Source organism: Perca flavescens, chromosome 19 (assembly GCF_004354835.1).
Source record: "Perca flavescens isolate YP-PL-M2 chromosome 19, PFLA_1.0, whole genome shotgun sequence".
NCBI lineage: Eukaryota > Metazoa > Chordata > Actinopteri > Perciformes > Percidae > Perca > Perca flavescens.
Genome location: NC_041349.1, coordinates 14,233,773 through 14,251,276, shown reverse-complemented (window position 1 = coordinate 14,251,276; position 17,504 = coordinate 14,233,773). Strand labels below are relative to the sequence as shown.

Here is a 17,504-nt window from a genome sequence, read left to right as displayed (position 1 = left end):
TTTTCATTCTTTTTTCATAGTACATTGTACCCCACTTTGAGAATTATCAAATTTATCTACAGTATATACATTTATTTTGTTTACCATGTGTTGCTTTTCTGGAGCTAGGCACAAACAAATTTCTCTACATGCTGTACAAACTATGATTGTGTGTGGCAAATAAAACATTTGTGATTTGATTTTGTTTCAAGTTTATTGAAGCTTACATCCTCAGAAAAAAATATGATGGTAATTGTCTTCATAAATGTAAGCAAACTAATCAATATAAAAATGTTAAACAGCAGGTGACATCCTGGTTCTAAATAGGCAAAACGTTGAAATAAGGAATGCCAAAAATAAAAGCTAAAGTGAGGATTATTATAGTTTCACAGTTATAAACATGGCTTAATATTTAGACATTTACATGTAAGTAGCAATATCATAGTGTAAAAGCCCTGTATTCAAAATTTTACTTACGTAAACTTGTAATCATACAATAAACGTACTATAAGGAAGCCCCTGGTAAAAGTAAAATATAAAGAGAAGACATGGATTACCAAGGATAGAACCAGTGAAAGTGAAAATAAATACAAGTTGTATAACTGATTTCCATTATGTGATTACAGAAAAAGGAATATTAAAATTAAATATTACAGAAAAATAAAAATAACATTCAAATGACTTGGAAAGTAATTAATCATATTATTTAAAGTAGCCATATCATAAATCTGAAATTCCAAGCTATTTTCTAAATGGTTCTAATGACACAGTGGATAATTTAAAAAAGCATTGTTGAGGATTTCAATGATTATTTTGTGGGTGTTGGCTCTAGTTTGGCTAGAAGAATTGTTGTGTCAGATGACAAAAAAGATTTGTTTAATAATTTGATTGATAGTAATACCAATTCAATGTTCCTTTGTGCGATAAATGAAACTGATGTAATAAAAATTGTAAAGGGATTCAAAAACAAAAGATCAACTGATATAAACTATATGTAAACAGTCTTTTCAAAGAGGTATTTCCCCATATAACCTGATATTAGCAAAGTATTTCCAATGTTTAAAAATGGTGATAAGCACCACATGGAAAATTATAGACCAGTATCCCCACTACATACATTTTCAAAAAATATTTGAAAAAAATTACAAATAGTTTCTCTATCTATTTATTGATAAATATAGATTATGGATTTAGAAAAAAATAGAACTACTACATACATAGTAATGGAGATGGTGGAAGAAATATCACCAGCAGTGGAAAATGTTGAATGTTCTGTTGGTATTTATATTGATTTACAGAAGGCGTTGGATACCATAGTATGGCATAATAGGTATAGCTCACTCTTGGCTGAAAAGCTACTTAGAAAATAGACAGCAGAGTGTACAAATTAATAATACCATATCAGGATATAGAAAGATCACCTGTGGAGTACCCCAGGGATCAGTGATTGGTCCACAACTATGTTCTTACCAAAATGATAAGAACATAGGATAGGCATAAATAAGCGTTTGCTTGTTTTTATGATGACTGAATAACAGCGATGGGAAGTAATGAAGTACTGTACTCAAGTAGATTTTTCAGATATTTTTACTTTACTTTAGTATTTATTTATGTGCCGACTTTTTACTTTTACTCCTTACATTTTAACACGAATATCGGTACTTTCTACTTCTTACATTTTACAAAATTAGCTCGTTACTTTAGTTTCAAATAATTTCAGTGGAGTTACCGTTATTATAATTCAATCGAACTGGATGGGAATATACGTTGCACTTGGCGCACTACTACAAGACGACTCAACAGATTTGGTGGCATTCATTTGCGGCAAATCATTGCGGCTTGATGCCAGTAACGTTAGCACATAGCAGTATGAAAAACGAATTCTATTGAAGCTCTGAGTAATTGTCTACCTGAAATAAAAGATTGGATGTCATTACATTTCTTACACTTAAATGACAGAAAAACTGAAATTATAACTTTTGGGGAGCCCGATATCTCAGATTTAAATAGTGCTCTTGGCCTATTACTCTCTAACTACAGCCCATGTGTAAAAAGTCTTGGAGTTATTATTGATAGTTCGTTTAAACTGGATAAACAAATTAGCGCAGTAGTAAAAACAAGCTTCTTTCAGCTTAGACTTCTTGGGAAGGTGAAATTGTACCTACCCCAAAGTCAACTGGAAAAAGTTGTGCATGCCCTGATCACAAATGGCCTGGACTACTGCAACTCTTTATACTATAGTCTCAACCAGTCTTCTGTTCGCCGATTGCAATTAGTTCAAAATGCAGCTGCACGCCTGCTGACAGGGAAAAGGCGCTTTGACCACATTACTCCAGTACTATCGTCTCTCCACTGGTTGCCTGTCGCTCTCAGAATCCATTTTAAGATTTTATTATTTGTTTTTAAATCTTTAAATGGTTTGGCACCTTCTTATTTAGCTGATATGTTGATTTTACATACCCCAGTCAGAGCACTTAGGTCAAATGACCAGCTTCTTTTGGACTGTCCTAGATCCAGACTGAAAACCAGAGGGGACAGAGCTTTTTCAGTTGCAGGTCCTAAGCTCTGGAATGCTCTTCCCTTCAATATTAAAGCAGCTAGCTCTATTGAGTCATTTAAATCACTTTTAAAAACTCATCTCTTTGAAATGGCTTTTAACACAAGCTGAGCTGTGACATTGTTAATACTGTTTGTAATCATGTTTTTCATGTGTTTTAATTATTATTATTATTTCGGGGATACTATGTTTTTAATGGGTTTTTACTTTTTCTTCTTGGCTAATTAGTATGCTTTTATGCTGTTGCCGGTATTAGTATCTGTACAGCACTTTGGGGCAGGAGTGACTGCTTGTAAATGTGCTATATAAATAAACTTGACCTTGACCTGGACCTTTAGTAATTCATATTTTATCCTTTACTTTCTTTCCAGAAGCCATATTTGAGCACACACACATACATGTAGATTCCTTTAATGTTAATGTTAAGGGGAAGATTAAAAAAGAGAAACTGGATCTGTGAATTCTCACAGAATCACAATTGAATTCATATCTTGCTACTCAGTGAGAATCTTATTAACCTGGAGTCCCAGTCTGAGTCACAATAATCATATATGTGATGTTTTAGGCCTATTGGCAGACATACATTTAAAATGTAGGCAATGGCATATAAAGAGCCTTTTTCCATGTCCACTGAAGTTTCTCAGCTTGCACTCTAGTAACATGTGTGTGGTCCAGGTAGCTTTGCATAAAAATGGTTGTCATTCGCAAGGCTACTTTTACTTTTATACTTTAAGTAAATTTCCAAGCCTGTACTTTGATACTTTTACTTGAGTAAAGAAGTTAAATCAGTACTTCTACTTTTACCAGAGTATTTTTTAACACAAGTATCTGTACTTCTACTTGAGTACAGGAAGTGAGTACTTTTGCCATCTCTGCTGAATAAAGATACTACTACTACTACTAAACCTAAACAAACATTAGCATCAAAACATACTTAAATACAAAAGTAAAAGTCCTCATTGGGCAAAATGGTCCACTTCAGAATAATATATTATAGAATTATAATTATTGATGCATTAATTGATGCTGCAGCTAGTAAATGTGGCACTGATTTTAATTACTTCAAATACAGTACTGCTGTGTAGTTTGTGAATGCACGTGCATTTTGGCCTTACAGTTATTCTGTTATAAGGGACTGTTCGTTATTTATTTAAGGGGCCACCAAAGGACTTTTGGGACCTTTAGCTGAAATACACGTGACCCTCCCCTTGCCAGCAAAAAAACTTCTATGACCCTTCAACACAACATAGAAAAAAAGATTGACCCTCCCCCTAAAATGTATCAATACCTTCTGTACTGGTTTTCATTTGCCAAATATATATAAATTACAATAATTTTTTTTTTCAGCCATGACATATGTGCTTAAACCTCTGCATTCTCATCTGACGTATCATACTCCTCTGTTATGGTGTGGTGGCCATTTCAATAGATTTACTCACTAACATTGTTGTGGAAACACAATAAGCATGGAAACTAAATGCACACTTCCTGCATTACTGCATTACTTCAAATACTAAGTTACTCCTCTAGTAAACTAGTATTCATGTGAAATAAAACAATAAAATATTGAGACCATTCAGCAAGGCACTCTGGGTAACATTCAACACACAAACTGGTTGCTATGGACTTGTCACTAGGCTTTCTCCACTTTGCCGTTTAAACAAAGTGGAATAAACGTATAAAAGTCCAAATCTACACAAAACCCGCAATCTATTAGTAAGCTGGCATCAAATGTGGCATTTAGGAAACCTTTATTGCAACCTTGGCACGGTAAGATGTCAAGATTAGCAACAGTCATTTTCGTTTTTTGCGTCCTGCTGCTCCCATCATCAGCCAGGAAATACTTTTTTTTACTAAAGCAGTATATGAAATCAGATGTATTACCTACCACCATTTAGTTGTTTTGTGTTATTTAAGATATTTATAAAATATCTTGTCATGCCATACGTAATTATTCCACTCATTTTTTAAACAATGCAATTATCCGTTTCAGCCACCAGGGGGTCAGCTCCCCCTACCCCCAGCAAACTCATGGGTCAAACCCATCTGGTAGCAAAGGAGGGCCGAGACTAAGAACTACATGGAAAAATATGCACCAAACAAGCCACTTTGAAATTTTGCTGTTTCTATGAATACAAAAGTTGGGTGACCCCTCCCCCCTCCTCCTTCTGGAGTGAAAAATGTTGGATGACCCTCCCCTCAACAAAGAATAAAAAGACATGACCCTCCCCTATTTTCCTCCAGTGGTCTATTCCATAAATACAGAACAGTCCCTAAGCTTTTCAATTTGGTGAATGTGTTTCTGAACTTGTAAGTCTTTGAGCCTATTTATTTTTGTAATTGCTAAAGTGGACAAAAAACACTGTAAAGACCGTCTGCATAGCAATTATTTACTCAGAAGTTGGTGGTGTTCACCTAATTTAACCTTTCTTAAGACTGATAAGGAAATGTGCCTGAATCTCCCGTTCAAAATGTCGCAATCTCTTCAACGTGCCCAAGCTCAACAGGACAGATAATCAACGGGGCGGTGTTCTTCCCGTTGTCATGAAGACAGGGGTTAAAGTATGGGTATAGTGTCTCAGTGAAGTCACACCCGCTGTAAGTGTAGATGTGGGTCTTTGCTTCTGCGTCGTAGAAGGACACTAACCGTTCCTCGTAATCCAGGAACACAGCAACTTTTTGGGGGGTTTCGTAAAGGTGGAGGGTGACGGAGGGACCGGCACAGGCGCTGAGATGGCCGAATTTCCTCCGGCAGATTGCCCAGTAACCGTTGTCGGGACGAACCGTGATGGCCCCCTTCCTGTTGATGGACTCCTTGGCCACGCCAAGATCCCAGTCTGTTTTATTCCCAACCTGAAACACAATGTACAGAATAGAGATTTAGAGAAATAAGCAAATAAATATCCGACAATGCTCACTTAATACTGCCTAAATTGGAGCAGACCACAGCCTGTAAACAAAAGTCACAGGAGCCTCCACAGGACACAATTTGGGTATTTTGTCATCCTGCAAGATTAGAACATCCTTACAGCCACAAGGGGGTGCTCAAGAACTTTTTTTCCCATCAAGGGCGCATCTGCAGGTACGTTTTTTTACATGACAACCCCTGGTCACCATCACTTTACAGTAAATCCATCAAGCAGAAAAATACATAATTGTAACCTTTGATAATTGATTATTGGTTGCCGTAAGACATTCATTTCCTTTGCTCTTTGTTGTCTCGCAAATCCTACTGGTAACAACGTGTTTTTTAAATGCTCTTAGGTTGTGTCTTAGCACTTTAACAGAAACAAGATGTTACCTTTCAAATGAAGCCGAACATACATGCATTTTAGCCTAACAGTTCTTCTATTATAAGCTTTTCCATCTGGTTATGCCAAAAATGGCAAACTTCCAAAAATAAAGGAGGGAGTGATTGACTCTCATCCTGAAGATGAGAGTCAAATGGATAAGGGAGCGTTAAGATTTGCCTCATTATTCTGTGCTCACATCTGCCTCTTGTAAACACAAATACTTCAATTTCTCCTGAAGTTCCTTACAAGTCAGACAGAAATTCTAATCCTCCTTTGCTAAGGTTTCCAACTACCAATGAGATGCACTATTTTATAAAAAGAAAATAAATAAATCTAGATGTCTATCATGTTTTTTGTAATTCATTATGACATTTTGGGTATCTTTTGGAACTGACTTTAATTAAAAACAAAATCTTTAAGATAATAATGCAGACCAACAAAAATATGACCACGGTCATAACACATGTAATTACAGCACAAGTCAATAGTATAACCAAGGGTCTAAACTCCTACCTGAACCACCCAGTAATGTCTCCCAGAGGTGAAGCTTTCTTTCCCCAGAACTGAGACGCATGAGTCAAACCTGCGTGGGTCGTCAGGGGGAGAGGGTTTCTTCTGCTGGAGGCTGAGGCTCACCTGTGGATCAACAACAACAACATCAGTTAATGTCAAGTGTTGGACCACACAGCACACTATCTACAATATACTACAAGCTTGTCACATATTTCAGTCAGTAATCATACTGTCACACTTTACCTGTTTCCTATCTGGGGACAGACACAGCCAGCCCGAAGCAGTCACTGGATCCAAAGTCACATCCACTGGAGACGTATGGGTGAGAGGGAATAAAATTAAAGGAACATTTCACCCAAAAAAGCCATATTGAGGTCTATTCCAAAAAACCACAGGTGAGGTTCATATGTCCATGTAATATAAGTGTTTCAGAGTTCAACAAGGAGAATGGGGATTTTTGAAGGTACCATTGCATTGGCATAGTAAAACAGAAACTAACTTGACCAGACATTAGGTGTGACGAAATGATGACTTCATATATTCAGAAACTTACCTGCATATTGACTTGCCTTCCTCATTTCTACAAAAAAGGGAAAAAATGGATGGATTTTAATTTAGCTTCATTAAACAGTCCTACTCCCTAAAACTTAAAACAAAAAGTAAGGAAATTTGTGTTTGGTGGATTTTTTCTCTGTGGTAACAATGCTTTTTGGCAATAAATGTTATAACGTTGGAAAGCCTGTTTAGTTCCCTTTGAAATGGTGCCCCATTTGTAAGGTCATGCATTTGTGAAATGAGCAGCAGCGCTGAGTATGTGGGTTGCGCTCATGAAAAATTTGACAAATCTTCTCTGCCAATGCCAAACAGCTTATTTTGCCATTGACTCATTTGGTGTTTGGTGGATTGGATGATTGAAGTTTGAAGAAACAAGACATATTGGCAATTTAACAATTTATTCATTTCACAAACCTCAGTAGCGTGCGGAAGAACCATACACAGCCACAACAGCCTGGCACCTCCTCCTCATGCTGGTCACCAGCCAGGTCACACACTGCTGTGGGATGGCATCCCATTCTTCAACCAGCATTTGTCGCAAGTCAGCCAATGTGGTTGTGTTGGTCACTCTGGCACAAACAGCACGCATATCTCCACAGTCTGGGACTGAACTCTATCCTCCAAGATGACAACGCTCACCCCCACAGGGCGGGGTTTATCAGAGACTACCTCCAGAATGTGGGAGTGGAGAGGATGGAATGGCCTGCCAGCAGTCCTAACCTCAACACCATTTAACACTTGTGGGATCACCTTGGCCGTGCTGTTCGTGCCAGAGTGACCACAGAAAAATAATCCACCAAACACAAATTTCCTTACTTTTTGTTTTAAGTTTATTTTGTGATGTATAAATACTAAAATATGTTATTGGTAGACGGTTAAAAGATGTATACATGAGGATTTAACTGACCTCTTAGAAGGTGCTAATCCCAAACAAGCAACACAACAACAATATCACAACTGAAGTTACTGACCTTCTGCAGACAGTTTCTTTTCAAGTGTATGGCACACGTCCACCAGCTTGGAGAAAGCTCTCCTCACTGTCCCTATGTAGCTGTTCGAATTCACTCTGACCTTGGACCAGGCCCTGGTGGACAGCGGAGAACTCAGAGAGGGGAAACTCTAAAACAGAAAGGCATGCTTATGAGTACAAACACATATTAGGTATTGTGTGGATGAAAACATTTGTATGTGACTTTCTAACTTGTAGGAGATGAAGAGGGTCGCCGGAGTTCTCCAGGTGCTGCAGTTCAATTCGTCTCCTCTGCAGCTCATTGATTTCCTCCCTGAGCTCTTTGATAAGCTCCTTCTCGATCCCCTCAGATGCTTCCTGCTTCTGCTGGATCTCCTGGATTAACGAAGCCTGGTTCTTTTCAATGATGCCACTCACCATGTTGGCGACCTGAATGCTTGTTTGTAATGCTTGTTCTTCATTCATCTGCAGATGTGCATATATCATTATTAATTATAAGTAAAATAACGCAAATATAGGTATGTAAAAAAATAGCACCTCTCCCTAAAAACACAGCATAGCTTTTAGCTCTGTCTGTTTAAAATGTCCATTCATATGTATACAAATTGAACCACAATTCATGAATTCAGTTATCCAGGCAAAATAGAGGATTCATTCACACATTTTGATTTGAGGACTTAAAGGAATGAAAGAATAGTTTCCATCACATACATGTTTGAAAAACAATAGAATACAGAACGTACTTTTCTCGACTCTACTGAAGCTATGACCTCCTCCAGCTTTTTCATTCTGGTGTTGACCATATGCTGAAAGTCTGCATCGGCCTCCTTCAACTTAGTCTGCAAAGGTGAAAACAAATACATCATCAAAAGCACTGTAATATAACTATCAAAATGAGAAAATTACGTTTAATGATTTGCAGGCAAACAGGAACAACATGTACAGTATAATGGCAAACTTGGTAGAATTAATATGAAATCTCATGGTAAAAGACAGATCATTTTGTCTCACCCTGACCAACATGCTCTCCTTCTCTATCGGGACGATCTCATGGTGTCTGTGGTCTTTCACTCTGCATTTCATGCAAATAGGTATCTGTTCCGTCTTGCAAAACATATCCAGGACCTTGTTGTGACTTATGCAGAGGTGACTGGTGATGAAGGTGGGCGGATCTGTCAGCCTGTGCTTTGTCAACACTGTATCTCTAAGATGGGGTGTCAAGTGAGTTTCACAGTAAGATTCCTGGCAGATGAAACATGACTTAACCGCCGTTACAATGGTTCCTTGGCAGACGTCACAGGGAACATCAGACATAGAAGGTTGTCTTAGCATACTTCTCTTTGGTGGGGCTGGCTTGTATGGTGGCTGGCCAATTATAGATCTTAGGATTTAATATAGATCTTGTTAATTTAAATCAAACATTGAAACAATGGCTAAAAAATGTGTATTTGATTTTGCAAGACATCATTTGAAAATGTATGCAGACCTTTTAAAATGCTCGGTGATGTCTCTTAAGCCTATGTTGATCCTCAGTTCTGGGCGTTTTCTGAAGGCCTCTTTGCACAGCGGACACTCTGACTTATGTCTCGTATCCCAAAAGCGTTTGATGCATCCCATGCAGAAGTTGTGCCCGCATGGGATGGAGACAGGGTTGTTGAAGATATCCAGACAGATGCTGCACCGAAACTGCTCCTCAGACAACATATTTCTGCCTGAAGAATAACATTATTTTACTATAAACATGCATAGGCAACAATTTTTTTTTACATATTATAATGTATTTTTGTAGGAACAGCTCGCACATCAAAACAAATTCTACTGGGCAGGTGCGTTGGACAATAACATCAACTGTGAAACAAAGGAAAAAATCCCGCACTCTGCTCTAGAATCACCTTTTATTTAGAAAGACTAACGTTTGGGTCCCTCTGGACCTTCATCAACAGTATCTCAAATAACAAACAAAACTGGGTTGAAATACATTTCTCCCCTCCCAAGTACATATGTACATATTATAATGTAAAAATGACATTGAAAAAAAAATTTGTATATATAACCTACACTTGCTTAATTGTAGGGACTTACAGGGTAGTATCCAATGCTAAAAGATTTAAGTACAGCCAGGCTTTATCCCAAAGTGACTTTTCAGTTTAAAATGTAATAAACTCTTCAACATTATGTGCAGGAAAAATACTGTAATGCTGTTGATACAGTTGTAGTGTTGTTGTTATTAATAAAATATTTAAAGTCTAATTTATTAAATATAACAAAAAATGTAACGTTCAAATTAGTGAGCTCATCATGTTTTCTACACATCATTCTGCAGAGCTATGAATAAGCTACGAAATAACTAGACTACAACTAAAGAGACCTCTACTCAAATATCGTATTTACCACTGAAATAGTACTCAACCTTTTAATATAATGTTTTGTACTTGTGTTTTCCCTGCAGTAACTTCAAGATAGCTAAAATGATTCCATGCCGTCTCCCAGTATCATATATATTCTGCATGATTTTTTAATTTAAATATTCAAGTGGCCTTGTGCAATCATTTTGTACACATTCACCCAAATTCAGCTTGACATATTTTTTGCAAAAAAAAATTGTCAAATATAGTGCTTTAATTGAAAATTGAGCCTGCAGACTCTGGGGCCATACAAATTTGAGGTCCTGGTTCCGTTTGCAAAAAACACCTTACACCCACACAGGTGTTTTCAGTTAATCGGATTAGGCCATTACCCAGAACTGTGTGGGTGTGTATAGACTGTGATTGACATCTTCCTAAGTCTCCTGTTACCTCTGTTGCACCTTTGAGGGCAGGACTCCTTTGCTGATGGACTAAGTGTTTTTCACAGAATCTTAAAAGATTTCCTTAGTTAAAGGAGACCTATTATGCTCATTTTTAGGTTCATACTTGTGTCTTGGCAAACTTCTACTACTACTAAACACTTGATTTTTCTCATAATGTCAGTTTGAATTGACAGGAATAGGAGCCAAATCAGAATGGCTTGTTGAATCCCATGTTTTCTGATGTAATCAGCCCACAAAAAACTGAGGTTGTTATTTACTTATTTCACAGTTTGTGGATTGGTAAGCACTTCAGATACCCTAATGTATGTTCGCAAGCACTGCAAAAGTGACTTTTCCATATGTCCTCTTTCAAGAATAAGGTTAAGGAATCAATGAATCAACTGCAAATCATTAAGCGTATCCATTATTAGTTATTTTCTTTGTCGTTTCTTCGTTAGCCACAACCTCTGCCATGTTGTGGTAAACTTAGAGTCACAGGTACATTAGGTTTTTCACCTTACTTTGTGTTGCTAAGGTCTTTAGTGCAATGGTTTAATTAACTTTAAGGCATTCCTAAAGTCAAAGACCAAGATAAGGAGAAACCTTTATAGGAAGACTCAAGGATGTTTTGTACAACCAATTTTATCTTAAGGAAATCTTAACTGGCCCCACAGATGTACAGTAAAGGAATGTTGCTGCACAGGTACAATCAGATAATCCATTCTGGGACATTTATGTAAAAATTAGAAATACTATCTGTTAAAGGTGCTCTAAGTGATGTCACGCGTTTTTTAGGCTACAACATTTTTTGTCGCAAACAGCAAAAATCTCCTCACTATCTGCTAGCTGCCTGTCCCCTGAACACACTGTAAAAAAAAAAAAACATGGTCTCTGTAGACAGCCCAGGCTCCACAAACGTCAACAAAAACAAACTGCGCCAACCTGCACCACAAAACATAACAAACAGTGTTCCAGCGGTCCAGCCAATAACCAACTAGAAGGATTTGAGGGTTGGGGGATTAGTGCAATGAAGGGAGGGAGAGTTTTGTTTGACAATACTTATTATTTTTGTTTGATAATACGAACATCAACAAGAAGTGACGTCACCCAACATCGCTTAGAGCACCTTTTAAGAAGAAGCATATAGTGGGAGTTCCCAAATGTCCCAATGGTGCAGTTGCCTCAGGTCAATGCCGCAGAGTAATTGTAAAATTATAGGTTTGAATCTACCACAGGAATGTTGCAGTTTTGCTTTCCCATATATGTGCCCTCTGTTGTTTGAATGCTAACAAAAACACTAATAAAAAGCATAAAAATACATTTGAAATTGATGAAAGGCTTTTGTAAAAACAGTACCTCACATAAAAACATAGCAATGTTTGGCACACTTCTGGTCCTGTACAGATTTATTGGCCCCCTTACTCCCCTCAAGAAATCAAGTAATGACAACAAAACTGTTGGCGCATCCACATGATACAAGCCTTCCGTGATCGAACACCGTATATTTTTACTCTCTACACTTTCTGCTTTATATAAATAATGTCTTACCTTTGTGGGTCCTTAACAGATGTTACCAGCACTTGTATAGCACTTAAATAAATGAGGGCATGAGTTGAGAGCTCCTCCCACACCTTTGTCAAAACTGGTAATTCTGGTTCTCCTTCTCAGCCTTTCATTATAGTCACATCTACAGTAATTCAATGTAGTCAATGTTGTCACTTCAAATGTCTTATCCTCAGTTTCCATCAGCACCAATATTAAACATATGAACATATGAACAAAGTCTAACTGATACATTTTTTAATGTTGAGAAGAATAAATGGTAACTGATTGTTACGCCTGTTTCTGTCAATATTGGTAATATAAGTATTTCTTTTCATGTCCAGTGCTAACATGTATCCTGCATGGCCACGGTTGAGAAAAGACATAATTATGACGAATGGATAAACTATAAAATGCGAGAAAGAAACTTGGTATGATTGACGTTTGTCTGTAAATACAATGAAACGATCATTTATCATTGGTTCTGTTGTACTTTCATAGCTGTATCACATAAATCTGGTTAGAAAATAAATTGTCAAAAGTCTCTGGAAAACTGGCATAAAACATTTTCACACTTCAACACTTAGAAGTTTTTGTTGGTGCCAGCAGTAAGTCCCATCTCAAGTGAATGTACAGTAGTATTAAGTCTGCAGAGGCAACGGTCCACCCGACAGTGATTTCTAAAATATAAAATCAATAGAAGTAAGATGATAGATGCTAGACAGTTTTACATATGTGTTCTAGATGCATTTTGTCTTGGTAGTCAGTGAATAGTCCTGATAATCTCATGTTGAATGAATAGGTAGTAAAAAGTTAATAAGCATCTTGACTTGTGCAGACGTTTATTAGTGGGTGGAGTACACTGTACAGACAAACACAAATTAATGTGTTCATTCATTCATTGACAACACATCAATGTAAAGGTTATTTTTATCTTTAAAAAAATACATGGATTATCCTGAACATTGACAGTTGTTTAAGTGCAGCCTGGTTGACATGTTATTTTATCATTCAGATGTTTGCACAAGGGCCTAACTAAAATTGAAATTTTTAGCATATCAAACACTTCATTTCCCGAATCCTGGTGAATTTTTCCGCAACAATTTGTGCCTTTTCTGCATCAATTTATGGTGTAAATTGCTTTACCTGTGTAACAATCACAACCAAGCCTCAACATATCAATAACATAATATGCATCACAAAGTTTGTCATGTGATTTTTCAGAGCTGGATGTGATGGCAGCCATTGACTGCTGATTGCAGAGTGCATAGAATCCACAAATTTCATTTACAGTTTGTTCTTTCAAATTTTGACACAAACAGTTTTAAGAACAAAGGTTAAATTATTAAAGGACAGATGCTTTGTGTATGTTCTCTGTTTTGTACAGGTATGCAAATGCAGAGGGCAAAATGATATCCCTTATTAGTAAAATGATTACCTAATAATTATATTTTCTATTATTACTTAATAATTATAGTGGCATAATTTTCAAACAATAATTATGCCATTAATAAGTATAGTGGCATACTTAAAAATACTTGATATTAATTGTTCAATGATAGCATTCTATGGTCTGTTTGTAAATAGCAGACCGCTGCTGTGAGTAACAGATTGTTGCTATGGATGGAGTTGTGATTATGCCTGTATCACCAAATTTTGGTTCAATTGGCTCGGCTTTACATCATCCTTTACGTATGTAAAGTGTAGTGCAGTGTTGCAAAACAAAAATCGGAGTATCAGATGCAATTAAGATGAGGTTCTACAAACACTGCTTGAAAATTTTAAAGAAAGTTTTGATTGATCCCTGAAAAAGCGGACGATTACGATTCTTGTTGAACCTTCTGCTTTGCTAATTTGTTTGAAACCCCGATTAGTAGCAGATATATTAACTGTAAGGACAGATTTTGCTTACATTTACATTGCTTAATTTTGTTTTTTAAGTGGAGTTTTGAGCCAAAAGCGATCTTCGTGCATACACAGTGCTTTTAGCTCCAGTAGAAGAACTAATCTCAGTTTAAACTAACATGCCCAAACCGCATATCTCATCAACATTATCATAGCATGCCGGGGTAAACAGGAGGCAGCATGTTTACTCTGTTTACGCCGCTTGTTGCTGGTAGTTACCATGGTAATGTTAGTAGCTTAGTCTCAGAGAACCCAATCAGGCGGAGAAACATTGGTGTCAGTGTCGGTGTTGCCAAATGTCTCTGTTTGTGGCCGTTGAGACTGCAACACAACCCCATAGACTCCAAACCAAAACGGTCAGATGTGTTTTAATATTTCTCCGGTTTAGGGACTCTGAAACACCAAAGCAGTGTATATGTGAGGCGTAAACATGACAAAAGATATTCGTTTTTAAGCCAAAACGTAGCAATGTAATGTAAATTTGGCATCCATTTTGATGGAAGGTTTTTGGGACACTGCCAGTTGAGAAATAGCATGTCAACCAGGCTGCACTTAAACTACTGATAATGTTAAGGTCAGTTCACATGTATTTTTGTAAAGGTAAAATAACCTTTATATTGGTTTGCTGTCCATGAGTGAATGAATGAACACTTGAATTTATCTTTGTCTGTGTGCTTCGGCAAGGGATTTGTGGGTGAGGTGGTTCTTTAAAGTGGTTGAAGTTTATTTCTGGCTGCTGTAGTGTCTGACTTGTTTTGGCCACATTATGGTCAACATTACTACTGTACTATTGTAGTCTGCATTTTGTCAATGTGAACAAGTGTGCGGACTCTAATAGGGCCTAATGACATACATGTATTTCCCTTTGTATTTCCATAGTAGCATTTGTTTTAAATTAAACAAGTAATTACATTTAATCACATTACATTTACTTCCCATTTAGTCATGAGAATTTTCAATAATTTGATTTGGACTTTATCAGAAAATTGTGGACGGACGACTGTCCACTTGACATGTTAGAGAAGTTGTCATAAACTCACTGTTCCAACTCATTAAAGAGTGGTGAGAGAGGTGTCTGTATTTTTTTTGTTACCGAGTGGATCTTTCAGGACATTGCAGGAAATGCTTACATATTTATTTAATTCATTCATGCCATAAATTCCTTTATGCCACTTTAGTTGCGGTGGTGATTACATAAAAAGCCAAAACAATCAGAAGGCAAATACCTTTTGCGCTGATACATAATCTTTTCATCTTTGTGCACTTGTGTAGCCTGACAAGCCAGACCAACATTTGCTGCCACTAGGGTGTATCTAGATTTAGGTGCTATAGGCTAGCACTCGTGAACATTTGCTCATGAACTCTCTCATCGAAATGACTCAACATTATCTTTCTATATAAAGTTAATGTTGAGTCATTTCGATGAGAGAGTTTATTTTATATATACAAAATATGCACTAGCATTTCATGATATATCACTCTTTTTGAAGAAACAACATCCAAACAAATTATGCTGTGCAGGTGCGTTGGATGATAACATAAACCTTGAAACAAAGGAATATATCACTATCCATTTTATATGTAATTTCAGGACCCTGAATTATGAAAATGTATAATATTAGATTATGTAAAAAATAAGTTAAATGCGGTTTTCTTGAACTCAAAAGCTTAAACTGACCTACAACACAATACAAACAGTACATGCCATTGTTCTTTTATAAGACTAGTTTTAGACTTGTTGTCAGTATCAATGTCCTGTCACAGGACATTTGTTATTATAATCTCTTATTTTTTGTTTGTACACTCATGCTAAAAGAAGACATTTTTCAGTTCAACATACAGTTTGCATTAGACGTGACAGCACAGCTTTGCATCTGTTTTACATCCTTACTACCCCTTGAGCTCATGGAAAAAAATGTTTTAAACCACCCATGCTTCATTTAAACTCATGCAAATTATTAATTTAGAGGCAACATAGGAGAAAGTCAGATTAGTTTTGGCTTTACATACATCCTTAAAAACTGTAAACAATATACTGTATGCTATAGTTTCAAAAGTGTAAGTAGGTTTTTTGAAAAAGCAGGGCACTGTAGTTTTTAGCAAATGTTACACAAAAAGGAGTAAGTAGTGCTTTTGTTGGGGATGGGGACTATTTTTTAGCAGTGGATTAGCACACATCTGGTGCGTTCGTGAACACTCAAGATGTAACCCAATGTGGTGTGCCTTAATTGGTGTTTTTTGTACAATAATGGCGGTCTAATGGCTCAGAGGAATAACATCAGGCAACTTGATCGAGTATTTCAGTATTTTCATTTCATGATTCAATATTGCCAGCCAAATTCTTAAAGCTGTGTATTATATTTGGCCTACGTTTCGAAATAGGTCAATAATTATGAAAAGAATTATGGGTTTAAGTTGTTTTTGTTCAACTTTAATAACTATTTTTCACACGACACAGGAACATAGAAACTAAATGCCTAATTGCAAATAAAACATACATATATGCAAATAAAGTAATGATTACAGGTATGGTAATGACTACAGGTATGTGTACATGTGACACAATGGTAGGACCGTATAGTACAAACACAGACCCATAATTTACATCCAACAACATATCACATATACACAACAAGACAAATAACCATGTATAAATATCACATAATGTAAACATGAAAACATAATGTTGAAACTACTGCTTTCCTTGATATAGGCAGTCAACACATTCTACTTTCTAAGATGTTTTCAACCCAGTACTATATAAATAGTTTCCCACAGCATGTGAATTGAATTCAGCTCCAAGTCAGCTTAAAATGAGACTAATATTATTTCTGGTGCTCTAAAATTGCTCTTATATTGATTGGTATTTAAACCTAAAATATCAACCTTAAAAACTAAATAAGTAAATTTTAATAGTTTGATATACGGTCATAAATAGGTGAATGGTACAATGGTGCATCAGTAAACAAGGTTTAGATATTAAACATCCGCCTCCACTGCATCTGCATTCTCCTCTTCTTTGTGGAAGATGTTTTTGCCCGGCTTCTTTATCCAGAACATTTTGAAATCTCTTGTAATCCCCTCCTCCATCAGCTTCTCTTTGATCTGAAGAACAAAAATGTTTACCAATAATGTTACCAATAATAATCATACAATCATACAAAAATGGATAATAGCATAAATTACAAAATGTCCAAAAAAAGTTTCATTAAGTCCCCAAATTAAACAAAGTTTTCCCTTGAATGTTACTCCCAGAACACTGTTGTGGCATGTTTCCACCCTTGCCTAGACCCAATCACAATGTTTGTTTACAATATCTTTGGGCAGGAAAATTGACGTCGGACTGGGAAAAAGCAACACTGCAATAACATTATGAGATAAGTGCCATTCTAGTTTCTTATA

At 36.5% G+C, this 17,504-nt stretch overlaps 2 protein-coding genes across 2 annotated transcripts; both read right to left on the bottom strand.

Annotated features, from left to right (window-relative positions):
- Positions 1-5,002: 5,002 nt before the first annotated feature.
- Positions 5,003-6,920, bottom strand: LOC114545370 (erythroid membrane-associated protein-like). Its single transcript, XM_028563642.1, has 4 exons — positions 6,896-6,920; positions 6,586-6,650; positions 6,343-6,465; positions 5,003-5,389 (listed from the first exon to the last, which is right to left on the bottom strand). Exons 1-4 carry the CDS (start codon positions 6,918-6,920, stop codon positions 5,003-5,005), a joined length of 600 nt encoding a protein of 199 aa, XP_028419443.1.
- Positions 6,921-7,860: 940 nt separating this feature from the next.
- On the bottom strand, positions 7,861-9,571 carry LOC114545369 (E3 ubiquitin/ISG15 ligase TRIM25-like). Its single transcript, XM_028563641.1, has 5 exons — positions 9,354-9,571; positions 8,879-9,248; positions 8,611-8,706; positions 8,099-8,332; positions 7,861-8,016 (listed from the first exon to the last, which is right to left on the bottom strand). The coding sequence occupies exons 1-5, from the start codon at positions 9,569-9,571 to the stop codon at positions 7,861-7,863; spliced, it is 1,074 nt and encodes a 357-aa protein (XP_028419442.1).
- Between the last annotated feature and the right edge of the window lie 7,933 nt (positions 9,572-17,504).